Source organism: Moschus berezovskii, chromosome 13 (assembly GCF_049115385.1).
Source record: "Moschus berezovskii isolate FMDL1 chromosome 13, NW_MosBer_1.0, whole genome shotgun sequence".
Lineage (NCBI taxonomy): Eukaryota > Metazoa > Chordata > Mammalia > Artiodactyla > Moschidae > Moschus > Moschus berezovskii.
The window spans coordinates 15,250,487-15,269,953 of NC_142472.1; the positions used below are offsets into that span (position 1 = coordinate 15,250,487).

The 19,467-nt window shown below is 42.3% G+C and overlaps 1 protein-coding gene across 1 annotated transcript in view; it reads right to left on the reverse strand.

Annotated features, from left to right (window-relative positions):
* Positions 1-19,467, reverse strand: part of LOC129544166 (ATP-binding cassette sub-family C member 4-like) — a 153,864-nt gene that overhangs the window by 46,058 nt on the left and 88,339 nt on the right. The window contains 2 exon segments of the mRNA XM_088842846.1: positions 8,256-8,411; positions 19,276-19,467. Coding sequence (XP_088698972.1) covers positions 8,256-8,411; positions 19,276-19,467 — 348 coding nt within the window.

The following is a 19,467-nucleotide window of genomic DNA, read 5'->3' on the forward strand; positions in this document are numbered from 1 at the left end:
ACTCGTGTAACTTGTCAGGGACTGTAACAAGCACTAGAGGAACAGAAATGAGAGATACAGGCCCTGTCCTCAGAGAGAAAGAAAATAGTCAAGAGTGTGGGGAGAGCTGAGAAAAAGGCTGGAGGTCTTGGTGGGGGACTGGAAAGTAAGAGTATGTACAAGGTGATGGTCAGGAAAGAAGCTGGTGGGAGGAAAGCCAGAAATCAAAATACAAAAAATTTTAGTCTGATTTCTTGCTCTTGGTGGAAAATGTTAGATACATTTCTCTGTTATGCTTTTCCCCAAAATTCCTATTGTGTTTTTTTGTTTTTATTTTCTGTTTCTTTGCTTTACTATTCATATTTATGTAACAATTTAGTTTTTATTATTAAACAATAAATATAAAGAAAATCACCAAAGACCAAGAACACATAAACAGAAATTAAAGAGAAAAGTCATTTCAGAAGGTGTTACTCTTTCTACTTAAGTAGAAATAATACCCAAAAGGCCAGTGCCCTGATTCTTAAGAATAATAACAGCTCCTGATGACTGAGCATTCCTAAGAATGAGACATGGGCACAAACATTATCTCACTGTTACATCTTCACAACAAATCTGTGGGGCAGTGATTTCCAGACCGGGTTTAAGGACGAGGATGTTGATGCTTGGCAGCCAAGTGACATCATCAAGGCCCAACAATAAATGAGGCAGAGCAGGAATAAACTGTGGGTCACACTGACACTTATCTGCACTCAAACATTCTAGCCCTGTCTGCCTCCTGAATGACTTCCTGGGAATCTTTACACATGGCAAGTTTTCTCCAGTTTCTTTCTCTTTAATCAACCAACACTGCACCTTGGAGACAAAGGCATATAAAGTGGAATCTACATGGATACAAAGCTTAGCACTGTTTTGTAAGCTTGCTGTCTGGAGTGTGTACCTAGAACATGCTCCAAGGAAGGATGGAAACCAACAGAGAAGAACCAAAACATGCTTATGTCAACATATGTTTAGTCTTTGCTCAGATGTGTTTCCAAATATTATTGGCAGAGCTAAGAATCATCCAATGTTATTTATTTACAGAGTTATTTTATGTATACAAGCATGCAACTTTTTCCTATTAAGAAGCATTAAAAATAATGCAGGGCATGTTTCTAAAGCATTGCATTCAAGGATATGAAAGGACTTTACAGACATGCCCTTTATTTCTACTAACTAATCTCACATGGCCATTTCCAAGATGAGTACCATCAAAACATAAAACTTGGGAATCTAAGCTCATTTATTTTCTAATGTAACCATAAGTTATAAATCTAATAACCAGAGGAAATCTTTAAATATGGGGACTAAATGTGCTGGGAGAAATATCAATAACCTCAGCGGAGAAGGCAATGGCAAGCCATTCCAGTACTCTTGCCTAGAATATCCCATGGACGGAGGAGCCTGGTAGGCTGTAATCCATGGGGTCGCTACAAGTCAGACATGACCGAGTGACTTCACTTTCACTTTTCACTTTCACACATTGGAGAAGAAAAATGGCAACCCACTCCAGTGTTCTTGCCTGGAGAATCCCAGGGACGGGGGAGCCTGGTGGGCTGCCGTCTATGGGGTCACACAGAGTCGGACACGACTGAAGTGACTTAGCAGCAGCAGCAGCAGATATGCAGATGACACTACCCTTATGGCAGAAAGTGAAGAGGAACACAAAAGCCTCTTGATGAACGTGAAAGAGGAGAGTGAAAAAGTTGGCTTGAAGCTCAACATTCAGAAAACGAAGATCATGGTATCTGGTCCCATCACTTCATGGGAAATAGATGGGGAAACAGTGGCAGACTTTATTTTTCTGGGCTCCAAAATCACTGTGGACACTGATTGCAGCCGTGAAATTAAAAGACACTTACTCCTTGGAAGGAAAGTTATGACCAACCTTGATAGCATATTAAAAAGTAGAGACATTACTTTGCCAACAAAGGTCTGTCTAGTCAAGGCTATGGTTTTTCCAGTGGTCATGTATGGATGTGAGAGTTGGACTGTGAAGAAAGCTGATTGCGGAAGAATTGATGCTTTTGAACTGTGGTGTTGGAGAAGACTCTTGAGAGTCCCTTGGACTGCAAGGAGAATCAACCAGTCCATTCTAAAGGAGATCAGTCCTGGGTGTTCATTGGAAGGACTGATGCTAAAGCTGAAACTCCAATACTTTGGCCAACTCATTCAAAGAGTTGACTCACTGGAAAAGACTCTGATGCTGGGAGGGGTTGGGGGCAGGAGGAGAAGGAGACGACAGAGAATGAGATGGCTGAATGGCATCACCGACTCGATGGACATGAGTTTGAGTGAACTCCGGAAGTTGGTGATGGACAGAGAGGCCTGGCGTGCTGCGATTCATGGGGTCACAAAGAGTCGGACACGACTGAGTGACTGAACTGAACCGATGTACTAAAAAGTTCTTCCCATTTTTCCTGAAAGGGATACCTTTGAAAAAAAATTTTTAAATTGTGATAAAATATACATAAAATTTGCTAATTAACCACTTCAAGTGCACAGTTCAGTGATATTAAATACATTTACGTTGTTGTACAGCCATAGCCACCCAGTCACAGATCTCATTTCATCTTAAAGAACTGAAACTCTATACCCATAAACAACAATTCCCTTCTCCTGGCCACTCCTGGCACCCACCATTCTACATACTATATCCATGAATTTGCTATTCTACGATAACTATTAGTAGAATCATACAGTATTTGTCCTTTGTAAATGACTTATTTCACTTAGCTTAATTTTTTCAAGGTTCATCTGTGCTGTAGCATTTGTCAGAATTTTCTTCTTTATTAAGGCTCATGGCATCTGGTCCCATCACTTCATGGGAAATAGATGGAAAAACAGTGGAAACAGTGTCAGACTTTATTTTGGGGGGCTCCAAAATCACTGCGGATGCTGATTGCAGCCATTAAATTAAAAGACGCTTACTCCTTGGAAGGAAAGTGATGACCAACCTAGATAGTATATTAAAAAGCAGAGACATTACTTTGCCAACAAAGGTCCGTCTAGTCAAGGCTATGGTTTTTCCCTTGGTCATGTATGGATGTGAGAGTTGGACTGTGAAGAAAGCTGATCACGGAAGAATTGATGCTTTTGAATTGTGGTGTTGGAGAAGACTCTTGAGAGTCCCTTGTACTGCAAGGAGATCCAACCAGTCCATTCTAAAGGAGATCAATCCTGGGTGTTCATTGGAAGGACTGATGCTAAAGCTGAAACTCCAATACTTTGGCCACCTCATGCGATGAGTTGACTCACTGGAAAAGACTCTGATGCTGGGAAAGGTTGGGGGCGGGAGGAGAAGGGGACGACAGAGAATGAGATGGCTGGATGGCATCACCAACTCTGTGGACATGAGTTTGAGTGAACTCCGGGAGTTGGTGATGGACAGGGAGGCCTGGCGTGCTGTGATTCATGGGGTCGCAGAGAGTCGGACATGACTGAGCGACTGAACTGAATTGAACTGAACTGAATATTCTACTGTATGTATAGGCACCACATTTTGTTCGTTGATTCATCTGTCAATGGACCCTTGGGCACCTCCACCTTTTTGCTGTTGAGAATAATGCTGCTATAACAAGCATGTTCCAGTATCTCTTCAAGACCTTTCTTCCAATTCTTTTGGGTTTATACTCTAAAGTAGAATTGCTAGGTCATAGACTATGGTTTTTTCAGTGGTCATGTATGGATGTGAGAGTTGGACTGTGAAGAAAGCTGATTGCTGAAGAATTGATGCTTTTGAACTGTGGTGTTGGAGAAGACTCTTGAGAGTCCTTTGGAATGCAAGGAGATCCAACCAGTTCATCCTAAAGGAGATCAGTCCTGAGTGTTCATTGGAAGGACTGATTCTGAAGCTGAAACTCCAATAATTTGGCCAACTCATGCAAAGTGTTGACTCATTGGAAAAGACCCTGATGCTGGGAGGGATTGGGGGCAGGAGGAGAAGGGGACGACAGAGGATGAGATGGCTGGATGGCATCACCGACTCGATGGACATGAGTCTGGGTAGACTCTGGGAGTTGGTAATGGACCAGGAGACCTCGTGTGCTGCGATTCATGGGGTTGCAAAGAGTTGGACGTGACTGAGCGACTGAACTGAACTGAACTGATGATAATTTCATCACTAAATTTTCAGAGCAAACAGCAAGTTGATTTTCATAGTAACTGCACTATTTTTCATTCCTATCAGCAATGAACAACGATTCTAATTTCGCTACCTCCTTGCCAATACTTATCATTTTCTTTTTTTCTCTCTGTTTTCTTTGATAGCAGACATCTTAAGGGGTGTGAGGTGGCATTTCACTAGAGTCTGAAAAGAATATCTTGGTTTTAAAATTACTTAGATTCAGTTCAGTTCAGTTCAGTCATTAAGTCGTGTCCGACTCTTTGCGACCCCATGAATCACAGCACACCAGGCCTCCCTGTCCATCACCAACTCCCGGAGTTCACTCAAACTCATGTCCACAGAGTCAGTGATGCCATTAAGCCATCTCATTCTCTGTCGTCCCCTTCTTCTCCCACCCCCAATCCTTCCCAGCATCAGTCTTTTCCAGTGAGTCAACTCGTCGCATGAGGTGGCCAAAGTATTGGAGTTTCAGCTTTAGCATCAGTCCTTCCAATGAACACCCAGGATTGATCTCCTTTAGAATGGACTGGTTGGATCTCCTTGCAGTACAAGGGACTCTCAAGAGTCTTCTCCAGCACCACAGTTCAAAAGCATCAATTCTTCCGTGATCAGCTTTCTTCACAGTCCAACTCTCACATCCATACATGACCAAGGGAAAAACCATAGCCTTGACTAGATGGACCTTGGTTGGCAAAGTAATGTCTCTGCTTTTTAATATACTATCTAGGTTGGTCATAACTTTCCTTCCAAGGAGTAAGCATCTTTTAATTTAATGGCTGCAATCAGCATCCTCAGTGATTTTGGAGCCCCCAAAAATAAAGTCTGACACTGTTTCCACTGTTTTTCCATCTATTTCCCATGAAGTGATGGGACCAGATGCCATGATCTTTGTTTTCTGAATGTTGAGCTTCAAGCCAACCTTTTCACTCTCCTCTTTCACTTTCCTCAAGAGGCTCTTTAGTTCCTCTTCACTTTCTGCCATAAGGGTGGTGTCATCTGCATATCTGAGGTTATTGAGATTTCTCCCCGCAATCTTGATTCCAGCTTGTGCTTCTTCCAGCTCAGCGTTCCTCATGATGTACTCTGCATATAAATTAAATAAGCAGGGTGACAATATCCATCCTTGACGTACTCCTTTTCCTATTTGGAACCAGTCTGTTGTTCCATGTACAGTTCTGACTGTTGCTTCCTGACCTGCATACAGGTTTCTCAAGAGGCAGGTCAGGTGGTCTGGGATTCCCATCTCTTTCAGAATGTTCCACAGTTTATTGGGATCCACACAGTCAAAGGCTTTGGCATAGTCAATGAAGCAGAAATAGATGTTTTTCTGGAACTCTCTCGCTTTCTCCATGATCCAGTGGATGTTGGCAATTTGATCTCTGGTGCCTCTGCCTTTTCTAAAACCTGCTTGGACATCTGGGAGTTCACGGTTCACATATTGCTGAAGCCTGGCTTGAAATTTTTGAGCATGACTTTACTAGCGTGTGAGATGAGTGCAATTGTGCGGTAGTTGGAGCATTCTTTGGCATTGCCTTTCTTTGGGATTGGAATGAAGTCTGACCTTTTCCAGTCCTGTGGCCACTGCTGAGTTTTCCAAATTTGCTGGTATATTGAGTGCAGCACTTTCACAGCATCATCTTTCAGGATTTGAAATAGCTCAACTGGAATTCCATCACCTCCACTAGCTTTGTTCGTAGTGATGCTTTCTAAGGCCCACTTAACTTCACATTCCAAGATGTCTGGCTCTAGGTCAGTGATCACGTTATCGTGATTACCTTGGTCGTGAAGATCTATTTTGTACAGTTCTTCTGTGTATTCTTGCCACCTCTTCTTAATATCTTCTGCTTCTGTTAGGTCCATACCATTTCTGTCCTTTATCGAGCCCATTTTTCCATGAAATGTTCCCTTGGAATCTCTCATTTTCTCGAAGAGATCTCTAGTCTTTCCCATTCTGTTGTTTTCATCTATTTCTTTGCATTGATCGCTGAGGAAGGCTTTCTTATCTCTCCTTGCTATTCTTTGGATCTCTGCATTCAGATGCTTATATCTTTCCTTTTCTCCTTTGCTTTTCGCTTCTTCTTTTCACAGCTATTTGTAAGGCCTCCCCAGACAGCCATTTTGCTTTTTTGCATTTCTTTTCCATGGGGATGTTTTGGTCCCTGTCTCCTGTACAATGTCACGAACCTCCGTCCAGAGTTCATCAGGCACTCTATCTGTCAGATCTAGTCCCTTAAATCTATTTCTCACTACCACTGTATAACCATAGGGATTTGATTTAGGTCATATCTTAATGGTCCAGTGGTTTTCCCTACTTTCTTCAATTTCAGTCTGAATTTGGCAATAAGGAGTTCATGATCTGACCCACAGTCAGCTCCTGGTCTTGTTTTTGCTAGCTGTATAGAGCTTCTGCATCTTTGGCTGCAAAGAACATAATCAATCTGATTTTGTTGTTGACCATCTGGTGATGTCCATGTGTACTTAGATTAATTCCAGGTATTTTCGAGGTCACGGGTAGGTAGCAACAGCTGTACCCAAGTCCACATTCACCTTCCTTTGGGTGCCACGTTGTACATGCTTTCTAATAAACAGGGATTTCAGGACACATTACACCCACATTCCAAGAAGCACATTTCCTGGCTCATTCTGTCTCACTTCCTCTCTGTTTCTCATCTCAAGTGGCTATTTTTCTGAGCTTCCTCGGATGGGCAAATGATTACTAAGTATATAAATAAAAAACTCAATTTTTCTTTAATAAGCAAGCCTGTCAAGGCAGGATGATAGATGAAGACACAGGGACTAGGTTGCCCTTGGCTATACACCTGCTGCTGCTGCTGCTGAGTTGCTTCAGTCGTGTCCGACTCTGTGCGACCCCATAGACAGCAGCCCACCAGGCTCCCCCGTCCCTGGGATTCTCCAGGCAAGAACACTGGAGTGGTTTGTCATTTCCTTCTCCAGTGCATGAAAGTGAAAAGTGAAAGTGAAGTTGCTCAGTCTTGTCCAACTCTTAGCGACCCCATGGACTGCAGCCCACCAGGCTCCTCCATCCATGGGAGTTTCCAGGAAAGAATACCGGAGTGGCGTGCCATTGCCTTCTCCATGGCTACATACCTGGAGGATAGTAATTTCTCAACAAATATCACAAAATTATGTTGAGTGAATGAACCACAAGGAGTGTGAGGAGTGTCTACCCGTGCATACAATCCAGTCTCCAAACTTTCCCTGAAAGTTATACTACTTTACAAAGAAGAGAAAAGAGAACAGAATCGGAGCCCAGCTCAGCACTCCACCGTCACAGCAGGCACATCTGGGTCTACATGAAGCACTTCACACTCACTGACCTATTCTGTCCTCACAACAGATGGAGGGGGTGATACCGTTATCTGCCTTATAAGACAGAGAAAACCAAGGTACACACAGAATTCGGAGTTCCCTGCTCTTCCTCACTATGCTGTATTGCCTCCCTGCTGCTGCTGCTGCTAAGTCACGTCAGTCGTGTCCGACTCTGTGTGACCCCATAGACGGCAGCCCACCAGGCTCCCCTGTCCCTGGGATTGCCTCCCTAGTGAAAGTTATTCATTAATGGCTAAATTGTCAAAGTCTCCCCAAAGCATCTACATATCCTATAATCCTCAAAGCCCCACAATTTCACAGAAAGTTCTCCGAAGAGATATTCACTTTTAAAAGATGTCCTCATTTCCCACAGCTAAATTATATCAGTAAGACACTTATTAATAAAATTCATGTTTATTATGAATTTAGGAATATATATAGGAATCTCTCCAGCACTAAACAAATAATTTATCCTTCTGTTCTCAAAATTATGTGATTATCAGTGGATAACACTGTGAAAACTGAGGATGTCTGAGTCCAGAATTCTATCTCACTGAGTTATTAAATCACATGCACACAAAACTAACAAATGAACAAAACAAAAACAAAACCTGGTATCCAATGAAAGTGTCTGTTGAAAATACCTGCTGCTAAATGTATGCTCTATTGGGAAAAAAAGGATCAACTCATTCACTTAACATGAAAAGACCAATCAACTTAAAACCACTTAAACCTTAGATGCCTTATGAAAAGAACATGTGGAATGCTCTGCTATGCATACCTGAAGTGCAACTGACATTTTCTTCCTTAAATCATGCAGTCCAATACCTGTTGTCAAGATGTAATCAATATAAATGCTACCTTCAGGTTCTGACAATCTAAAAAGGGCAGCAATGAGGGAACTTTTTCCAGCTCCTGTTCTTCCCACGATGCCAATCTTTAAAGAGACCCAGGGGGATGAAGAATTAAGAGGATGCACAAAACCCAGGAGAACCCTGACTGTTGAAGATGAATTTTAAAAGTTCTATTATAGGTAAAGAATAGACTATAAGTTTCTCAGGCAAGGCCCTGCTGACATTTTGGACCAGATAATTTATTGTGGAGGGTCGGGGGCCTGTTCTGTATATTGCAGGATGATTAACAGTAGCCATGAACCCACTACATACCAGATGTAACCCCCAAAACTGTGGAAACCAAAAATGACAGAAATTTACAAATGTCCCTGAATGAGACCACCATCATCCCAAGAATACACAATACAAACTATAGTGACTTTCATGATTATTCAGATTTCCCTGATTAAATGCTTAATATGTGGAAAATTGTTTGTTTTCTATAATTATCACATAGTATCCACTACGTGGTATGTTAAAGGGGGAGACATGTATGTGTATGTGGTGTATATGTGTGGGTGTGTGTGTATGTAACTAACATTTGTAAATAAAGTAAGAAGATAACATAAAACAAATAACCTGACTGCAGTGAAAACCCAGCAGTCTCCTAAGTGTTCCATAAGAAATCAGCTTTTAAATTAGTTTTATTCCTACTCCCTGGGTAATTTGACCTTGAGAATTATATGGGTAATTTTACAGAGATATCAACAAGTCAAGTCAGAAGTATCATACACAAACAAGTACTCACTTTTTCAGGGATATGTTATTTATTTAAGAGGAATTATTCATTGGCAGAAAAATGAAATCACCTCCTGATATTAAATATCTTAAATACATTCTATCTTGAAAGGAAACATCTTCAAATATAAAATGCAGGTCTCATTCTTGAGAGACAGAGGCCAGTAGACAAAATGTACATAATGAGATCAACAACACGAACAACATATGCTATTTACATGGGACCTTTCTTTGGAGCAGTTCAAAAGGCATTTTATTAATACATTAATACTTAAAACTGAACCTTGGAAAAACACATGTAAAATGTCAGTCTATTTATTAAAAGCAAAGCAGAGAGAAATTAAATGTACTAACAGTAAGATTAAGGAATCAATACATCCCAGTGCACCAGCCCCGAGCATCCTGTAATGCATCGAACCTGGACTGGCGACTCGTTTCACATATAATATACATGTTTCAATGCCATTCTCCCAGATCATCCCACCCTCACCCTCTCCCACAGAGTCCAAAAGACTGTTCTATACATCTGTGTCTCTTTTGCTGTCTCATATACAGGGTTATCATTATCATCTTTCTAAATTCCATATATATGCGTTAGTATACTGTATTGGTATTTTTCTTTCTGGCTTACTTCACTCTGTATAATAGGCTCCAGTTTCATCCACCTCATTAGAACTGATACAAATGTATTCTTTTTAATTGCTGAGTAATACTCCATTGTGTATATGTACCACAGCTTTCTCATCCATTCATCTGCAGATGGACATCTAGGTTGCGTCCATGTCCTGGCTATTATAAACAGTGCTGCGATGAACATTAGAGTACATGTGTCTCTTTCAATTCTGGTTTCCTTGGTGTGTATGCCCAGGAGTGCGATTGCTAGGTCAATGGGATGGGATGGGGAGGGAGGTGGGAGGGGGGTTCAAGATGGGGAACACATGTACACCCAGGGCAGATTCATGTCAATGTATGGCAAAACCAATACAATAATGTAAAGTAATTAGCCTCCAAAAAAACAAAAAGGGAGGGAAAATAAATGCTGTACTGAAAGTGAAAAAAATAAATAAAACACTTTGGGAAAATCTCAGAAAAAAAAAAAGGAATCAATACAATGTAGGTAAAATGCTGGTGGCTGGTGGTTTAGTCCCTAAGTCATTTCTGACTATTGCAACCCATGGACTGTAGCCTGCCAGGCTCCTCTGTCCATTGGATTCTCCTGGCAAGAATACTGGGGTGGGTTGCCATTTCCTTTTCCTAGGTAAAATGCTGGCGGGGAATAAAACCACATTCAAATATATATGCAGAAATTGGCCTTTTTTTAACCAATGAATTTTAAAATGAAAGAAAGTATTATATGATCCGTATTGTCCAACTCTTAGCAACTCCATGGACTGTAGACTGCCAGGCTCCTCTGTCCATGGAATTGTCCAGGCAAGAATACTAGAGTGGGTTGCTGATTCATACTCCAGGGAATCTTCCTTACCCAGGGATGTAACCCAGGTCTCCTGCCTTGCAGGCAGATTCTCTACCATCTGAGCCACCTGGGAAGCCCACCTGCAAATTCTCTGATGGAAGCTTTCCAAGAGATGATTTCATCTCTATGTAAAATCTGAAATTGATGAAAGTATAAGATATGCTTAGATCATTTGTAAATCAGTTAAGTTTTAAAACTCATGGCTTTAAAAAAAGAACAACTAAATCTTTCTGAGCAATATGATCAGAATGCTTAGAACTTTTCATGTTTTCTGATTTGAACCTCTGAAGTTTCACATCTTAGTCTGTCAAATCAATCATGGCATTTCAAAAAAGAATTATAGAGATTAAACATAAGAAAATTGGGTTCAGCTAATTTTATTATCTTATAAATCTTATTATCTTATAATGACTAGAAGACATTTTGTTATTGTTCAGTAGTGTCCAACTCTTTGCAACCCCATGGACTGTAGCATGCCAGGTTTCCTTGTCCTTCACTATCTCCTTGAGTTTGTTCAAACTCATGTCCATTGAATCAGTGATGCCAGCCAACCATCTCATCCTCTGTCGTCCCCTTCTCCTCCTGCCTTCAGTCTTTCCCAGCATCAGGGTCTTTTCCAATGAGTTGGATCTTCGTGTCAGGTGGCCAAAGTATTGGAGCTTCAGCATCAGTTCTTCCAGTGAATATTCAGGACTAATTGCCTTTAGGATTGACTGGCTTGATCTCCTTGCTGTTCAAGGGACTCTCAAGAGTCTTCTCCAGCTCCCCAGTTCAAAAGTATCAATTCTTCAGTGCCCAGCCTTCTTTATGACCCAACACTTACATCCATACACGACTACTGGAAAAACCATAGCTTTAACTATATGCAACTTCGTTGGAAAAGCAATATCTCTGCTTTTTAATATCCTGTCTAGGTTTATCATAGCTTTTCTTCCAAGGAGCAAGCATCTTCTAATTTCATGCTGCAGTCACCATCCACAGTGACTTTCAGAGCCTAAAAAAATAAAGTCTGTCACTCTTTCTATTGTTTCCCCATCTATTTGACATGAAGTGATGGAACCAGATGCTGTGATCTTAGTTTTTTGCATATTGAGTTTTAAGCCAGCTTTTTCACTCTCCTCTTTCACCTTTATCAAGAGGTTCTTTAGTTCTTCTTTGCTTTCTGCCATTTGGGTGGTATCATCTGCTTATCTGAGGTTACTGATATTTCTCCTGGCAGTCTTGATTCCAGCTTGTGCTTCATCCAGCCCAGGATTTCGCATGCTGTACTCTGCATGTAAGTTGAATAAGCAGGGTAACGATATACAGCCTTGAGGTACTCCTTTCCCAATTTTGAACTAGTCCATTGCTCCACGTCTGGCTCTAACTGTTGCTTCTTGATCTGCGTAGGCTTCTCAGGACATTTTGTACTTTATGTTAAACACTAATTCATATAATATAGAGGGGCCATTCTCTGCATACAGGCAGGTCATAGTATGTGTACATGTGGTTCATGCATTCTGTGTTCATGCAGGCCTCAAAGATATTTTGAATATCAAAATAAATTATATGAATGTTTTGTTTCTCTGTGCAAATAAAAGTTATGTTTATACTGTATTGTAATCTAATGAATGACAGTAGCATTGTATATAAAAAATGTACATACCTTAATTTCCAATACTTTATTATTAAAAGAATGCTAACCATCTAAGCATATACTTTGGCCACCTCATGCGATGAGTTGACTCACTGGAAAAGACTCTAATGCTGGGAAAGGTTGGGGGCGGGAGGAGAAGGGGACAACAGAGAATGAGATGGCTGAATGGCATCACCGACTCTATGGACATGAGTTTGAGTGAACTCCAGGAGTTGGTGATGGACAGGGAGGCCTGGCGTGCTGTGACTCATTGGGTCGCGGAGAGTCGGACACGACTGAGCGACTGAACTGAACACTAAAATCCACTGATCACAGATCAGGATAATAAATATAATAATAATGAAATGGTTTGAAATATTGCAAGAATTATCAAAATGTGACAGAGACATGAAGTGAGCAAATGCTATATGAAAAATGGTGCCAATGTACTTGCCTGACACAGCATTGCCAGAAATGTCCATTTTTTAAAAAGCATTATCTGCAAAGCACAGTAAAACAGGTGGACCTATATTTCTGAGTGTTCTTATACATAAATCAACACACATCAGGACACAGATGAGAACTGATCTGTGAGAATGTGTCTATGTTCCCATGTTATCAGCTCCACCAAAACTGATCCATCTGTGCAAACGGGAACATCTGTAAACCTTGGGTAAATGGACTGAGATATGTAGGGGCACCGAGGACTGCTCATGACCACAGGACTGTGAGTTCCAAACTCCAGTGAAGAGAACTAAAAAACCAGAGGACTTCCCTGGCATTCCAGGTGCTAAGATTCTGTGCTTCCACTGCTGGAGGTGTGGATTCGATCCCAGGTCAGGGAACTAAGATCCCACATGCTGCATGGCCCCAGGCCCCCCAGAGAGAAAAGGGCAACTCAAAGAAAACCTGACTCTGATTATTCCTAGAGTTCAGTAATCAAAACTATAGTCTAAATGTCTTTTCTGGGTAACCAAAGGGTTTTACCAATTGCCCGTAGAGAGTCACCAGTATCAGTAAGCTTACCTTCTTCAATCTAAGACACTTGGGGGCTTCCTTGGAGGCTTAGTGGTAAAGAAACTGCCTGCCAATGCAGGAGATATGGGTCCAGTCCCCAGTCCTGAAGAATCCCAATGCTGCAGAGCAACTAAGCCAATGCACCACCACTATCAAGCCCATGCTCTACAACCTGGGAACCACAACTACTGAGCCTACATGCTACAACTATTGAAGTGCTCACATCCTACACCCCATGCTGCTAATGAGCGAAGACACCACAGTGAGAAGCCCACGTGCAGAAACGAAAGAAAAGCCTGAGGAGCAACAAAGACGTCGCACAGCCAAAAAGAAAGAAAGAAAGAAATTTATAAAGACCTTGAAGAAAATCTGTTATTTACTTTGCAATGGCCCCTTTCTGTTTTTCCAACCAGGTTGGTCTCTGATGTTGATACAACTTATTAGACACGTGTTCCTTGACCTCTCGTCACACATCAAACTCAACATAATCAACACCCAACACCCCACACAAAACAACCCCTCCACCCATCTTCCCCACTTGACTCTCACTACTTCTTTCCTAGGCTCATAGTGCTTAAAAAACAAAATAAACCCTTTCCTTAACCATAATTAGTGCAAATGAATTTGAAAAGTAGATAAATACTAGCTATAATCTAGCACTCTGAAAAAAATTCTTAAAATGATGTTTTTACTTTCTAGGCTTCTATATGTGTTCTTTTTGTTGTTGCTGTTGTTGTATTTTTTTTTTCTTGGTATGTGTTCTTAAAGAGACAAGTTCACATATTTAAACAAAATGGGATTAATGTGAACATACTGTTATATGTGCTTTCATTTCATATTTCATAAAAATTTACTTTAATGGTTGCCTAATATTATAGTACATGTGATCATTTATTTAACAAATCCTCTAGTGCTGGATACTTCAGTCAGTCAGTTCAGTTCAGTCGCTCAGTCGTGTCCAACTCTCCGCGACCCCATGAATCACAGCACGCCAGGCCTCCCTGTCCATCACCAACTCCCGGAGTTCACTCAAACTCGTGTCCACAGAGTCGGTGATGCCATCCAGCCATCTCATTCTCTGTTGTCCCCGCCTCCTCTCGCCCCCAACCTTTCCTAGCATCAGAGTCTTTTCCAGTGAGTCAACTCGTTGCATGAGGGGCCAAAGTATTGCAGTTTCAGCTTTAGCATCAGTCCTTCCAATGAATACCCAGGATTGATCTCCTTTAGAATGGACTGGATACTTAGGCAGCATCAAACAATTAGCTATTATAAGTAACTCTGTCTTAAATATCCCTGAAGCTAAATCTCTGCAAACAACCTGAATCATTTTCTTCCCATAAATTCTCAGATGTGGAATTTGCTGAGAGTCAAATATGAACCCCTTGAGCAGCAAGTATGAATTCGTTGGACAGCAAGGAGATCAAACCAGTCCATCCTAAAGGAAATCAGGCCTGAATATTCATTGGAAAGACTGATGCTGAAGCTCCAATACTTTGGCCACCTGACACAGAGAGTCAACTCATTGGAAAAGAGCCTGATGCTGGGAAAGATTGAAAGCAGGAGGAGAAGGGGATGACAGAGGATGAGGATGAGATGGCTGGATGGCATCACAGATACAATGAGCATGAACTTGGGCACACTGCAGGAGATGGTGAGGGACAGGGAGGCCTGGTGTGTGTCATCCACGGGGTCGTGAAGAGCCGGACACGACTAGGTGACTGAACAACAACAAAGTAGGAACATTTTCAGAGGAAGCTGTTAAGCTGCTAACCTACCCTCCAGAATATGATACCATTTTCTGCTCCCACCCATTTCTCTGCACGTTCATAAATCCAGGTGTTGTAGCTTTGTTTTAATCGACATCAATTTGATTCCAAGAAGTGGAATCACTTTCCCAACTGTCCTCCCTAACCTCTCCTCCTTCATGTACACGAGTCGGCTTCCTTGGCATCACTGGGTAGTGGTGAGGGTGAATGTAAAAACGTGTCTTACACACTCGGTAGTTCATTTTCCTGAATGCTTTGCAGGTGTCCAGGTCTTCATTCACTGGTTCAGGGCATCATGCTTTTGCTTATGCTGGTCTCACCTCCTGGAATGTCTTTCACGTGCATTTCCACCTGCTGAAACCCTAACCACACATCACTAAGTCTGTCTCACAAGACTAATTCCTTGGAAATGCTCTCCCTGTCCCCTAATGATGGCTTGTTCCAACTCTTAACAGATGTTATGTCATTTTTTATAAACATTTATAAAAATGGTGACCTTGTTCTAGCTTACAAAGCTAATACAGCCATTTTTTTGTTTCTTCAACTAGACTGTATATATTGACATCAGGATCTGTACTGGATTTGACTTTTTCTTATTTGTATTACCTGTGGTGCCCTGAGACAAAGAAACTTCCACTGGGAGCTGAGATTTTTAACTCAAGCCAGAGAAATTTATGGGAAATCTATTACAATATTACTTAGGTATAAGATAAATCAGAGACAGACACAGCAGATGGATCCTATAGACACAAATACAACTTCAAATGGCCAACACCTCATTCTCATGGGACAGACACCACCTTCCACAGCGTAAGTGGTTATGGTCATTTTACACCCTATGAAAACGATGACCATTTTTGTCCAAGCATTTACTCTGGGTGCTTTACATGTCTTATCTTAAATTGTGCATCAGCCCTACAGGTTACATCCTTTCACTTCCATTTTGCATAAGAAAAGATTGAGGCTTAGATGAATTAGTCTGTCTGAATATCAGAGCCCATAAGTAGCAGGATGGGACTCAGATCCACATCTGTTGGCCTCTTTTCCATCTGCTGATGGACCTCTTTATCCCCTGGATGGCCTGACACATTATGATGTCCCTTTGTGCAGCTAGAACAGAGAAAGTGGGGAGAGGTGCAGTTGCAGTTAAAGGAACAGGCCTAACATAGAGATCTTATGGTCAGAGTGTTAAAGCATGACGTGGACACAGGCATATTTGTGGTGAGTGAGAGCAAAGAAGGTACCTGAGGGCAGGTAGACCAATTGTCAGCAGAAAGAACTGGCACCCACAGCCGGAAGGAGAGAGAAACCTGCACCTAAGTGGGACACATGGTGCCTGGGGAACAGGCTAAACAGACCTCGTGCCCTACTCGGGGCAGCAAGAGTCATTGTTGATCCCATCAGGTGGTGAAACAGCCACGCATACACTGCGGCACGGGCTGTCTCTGACTCCAGATCCAGGCAGGGCTGAGTCTGTGGGAAATCCCTCCAGTCCCCACAGGAGGCTGGTGTGGGGAAGGACAAACAGCAAGATGAAAACTGCCTGTAATGAAGACAGACTCCACTGGAAAGATGCAAAGAAATGCAGCGGAATCACATAGAATTAGATTATAAAGTAATTGGGACAGAAGAGAAAATGATTGGGACAGAAGAGAAAATGAGGGGAAGAGAATAAAGCCCCACTTCTGCTGGGCTGGCTCACTCATATGTCACCTGACCCCAGCCCTCCACCCCCACCTACAGCCTCTCCAAATCAAATCCAACACCAAAGGGGTATCCCGGAGTGACAGGGGCTGGGACAGGTGAGCAGGAGAGGGAACCTGGGATGTACACAGGCGGAGTGAAATCAATTCATGAACACACTGCCCGGGTATCATCTCAAAACACAGAAATGAAGCTAACAGTGATACTGAGAGTGGACCAAGGCACAGATCACAAGTCAAGTTACTGGAGTTATTAAGTCGGTCTCCAAATTGACTTTTCCCTCAAACATTTTAGAATCTCAATGATCCTATGATTTACAGGTTTTAAGAAGGAAGACTAAGAATCTGTTGTGAGCCTAAGTTGTACTACAGAGTTTCTTAGATAATTCATATTTTACGCTTTGGGGAAAATTTAAGACAAGTGCAGGTTAACAGAATTACATTTACAACAGAAAGTCTGACAGACACATTGTCTGAGAGTAAGTAAACATCACATACAGTGCTCTGAGGGACAAGACTGTATCAAGAGCTGTGATTAATATTTTCCTGACACAGCAGTTCACCTTCCTGACCTACAATGGAACTGGAAATAATGAGGACCAGCTTTTGCCCTGTGACTAACTGAAGCTGCTCCCTGGGTAACATTAAGTTGAATATTCTTTTATGTTGCAAGGGTTTCATTCATTAAGTTATAGCTATTGTCCACTAGAAGGGTCTGTGGGGTGGTAAGAGTTTTAAAGAGCAGTTCTTTCAGTTATTTACAGAGTTGTTCTGTGTGTGTGTGTGTTGGTTTTTGCTTCCTCACACCTGTGTAACTCACTCACCCTCACAACCAGCAGTCCCTCAGGATCCTCTCTGTGCCCTGCATAATGCTACTTTCTGGGAGCAAATATGAAAACAAGATGCTCCCTGATTTTAAAAAGCCTCGAGGTACTATGAGATACAGATCCCAAGTTGCAAAGCATGCCACAGGTGATTTTAAAAAGCCTCAAGGTACTATGAGATACAGATCCCAAGTTGCAAAGCATGCCACAGGTGCTCTCTCTTATTTTCATTATGATAAAATTCACATGACATAAAATTTAACTATTTAACCATTTTTAAGTGGACAGTTCAGTGTTCAGTACATTCACATTGCTGTGCAACCAAGCTTGAGAATTTTTTTTCTGCCTCGTAAAACTGAAATTCCTATCCATTAAACAAATAACTCCCCATTTCCCCTCCCCAGTCCCTGGAGACCACTATCCCATTTCCCGTTTTCTTGAATTTGACTACTCTCAGGACCTCACATAAGTGAAATCAGAGTACTCATTCCTTTTGTGTCTGGCTTATTTCATTTAGCAAGATGTCATCAAGGTTTATCCACAGGTCAGAACTTTCTTCCTTTTTAAGGCCAAATAATACTTCATTGTAAGGATTTAGTTCCTTCCAACTTTTCGCTGCTACAAACATAGATGTATCATAAACAGTATCTTAAAAGAATATATAAGACACTAAGGAAGAACTCAGGGTCAAAAAGATGCATTAGAGTTGACTCAGAGAATAAGGGGATTTTCCCCATCCAGATGACAGGGCCTGGGTCTCTGAGGTTGAGGGGCAGCGTGTGCACTGGGAACAGGGAGGACGTGGTGCTTTGGGAGAACCTACACACAACCCGAGTGCAGGGGGGTGTGACTGTGTCAGACATACTGGCTGCAGAGGGAGGTGGGGAAGAGCTTCCTACCACCTTGTGTGTTTCGGTTCAGTCTCTTCTTCAAGGTTCTGTCCTGATCCCACCTGAGGGCCTCAAACTGAGTGTGGAAGGAACATCACCAGCAGACATGGATGCTGACAGGTCCGGGTGACAAGCCTCTCTGCCGTCTCCCACGCGGATCTTCTCTGCTCACATCAATGTGCTTTTGACTTCGAGTCAGTCTTTAGACCTTGCCTCCATCTTGCACCATGATTCCTCACTGCTTACTGGGTCATTATCGAGGCTCTTCTCTGGTGGACACAAGCTCACCCCACGGCCCCTGCTGGAGTAGACGTGAAGCTATGCTACGGTTCTAGCAGCAGCTCACCCAGCCAAGTAAGGATCAGATCTGGGCTAAGAAAGCATCAGTCTGTGGGGGGAGGGCAGGGGGCTGGCAGCTCAGTGTGGGTGAGTGGAGGACAAGGCTACAGGAAGGGCCGAGGGACAGAGGAGGAGGCTGCAACCAGAGGGCACCATGGGAGGAGGAGGAGATCTCAGAAATACAAACAAGCAAAGATGGCAAGGAATGAGACATTGGAGAGTTAGGGCCAGGAAGACAAGGCTGACGTCCCAGACTTTGTATGAATAATCAGGTGTCACATCTAGTGTCCTGAGTCACATTAAGATGGAGCCCTGGATCCCAGGGCCCATCAACCATCATGAAGAGCTCACAACACAGGGAAAAATTTCCTGGGATCCCCATTCCGTGGTCAGTTTCCAAGAAAGATTCACCTACAATGTCACTGATCTAATCTGCAGCCGTTAGGAACAGAGTCCCCCTGACACACTGACAAAGAAGCCAAGAGCAGATGTGATGCTAAACGTTTAGCTGGATTTTAAAAAGGCAAACAGCTTAAACTAACCTTTTCTCCTTGGGAAAAGTCTGTATTTATATTCCTCAATACCAGAGGCCCGTCCGACTTATGCCTGAAGTTCACATTGAAAAAGGAAATCATTCCCATGTCGGGCCAGAATGGCGGTGGACAATACTTGAGTTTCCAGGGCGTTTCTTTCACAAGGTCTGTGTATTCAATCCCCCTTTCTACTGAAATCGT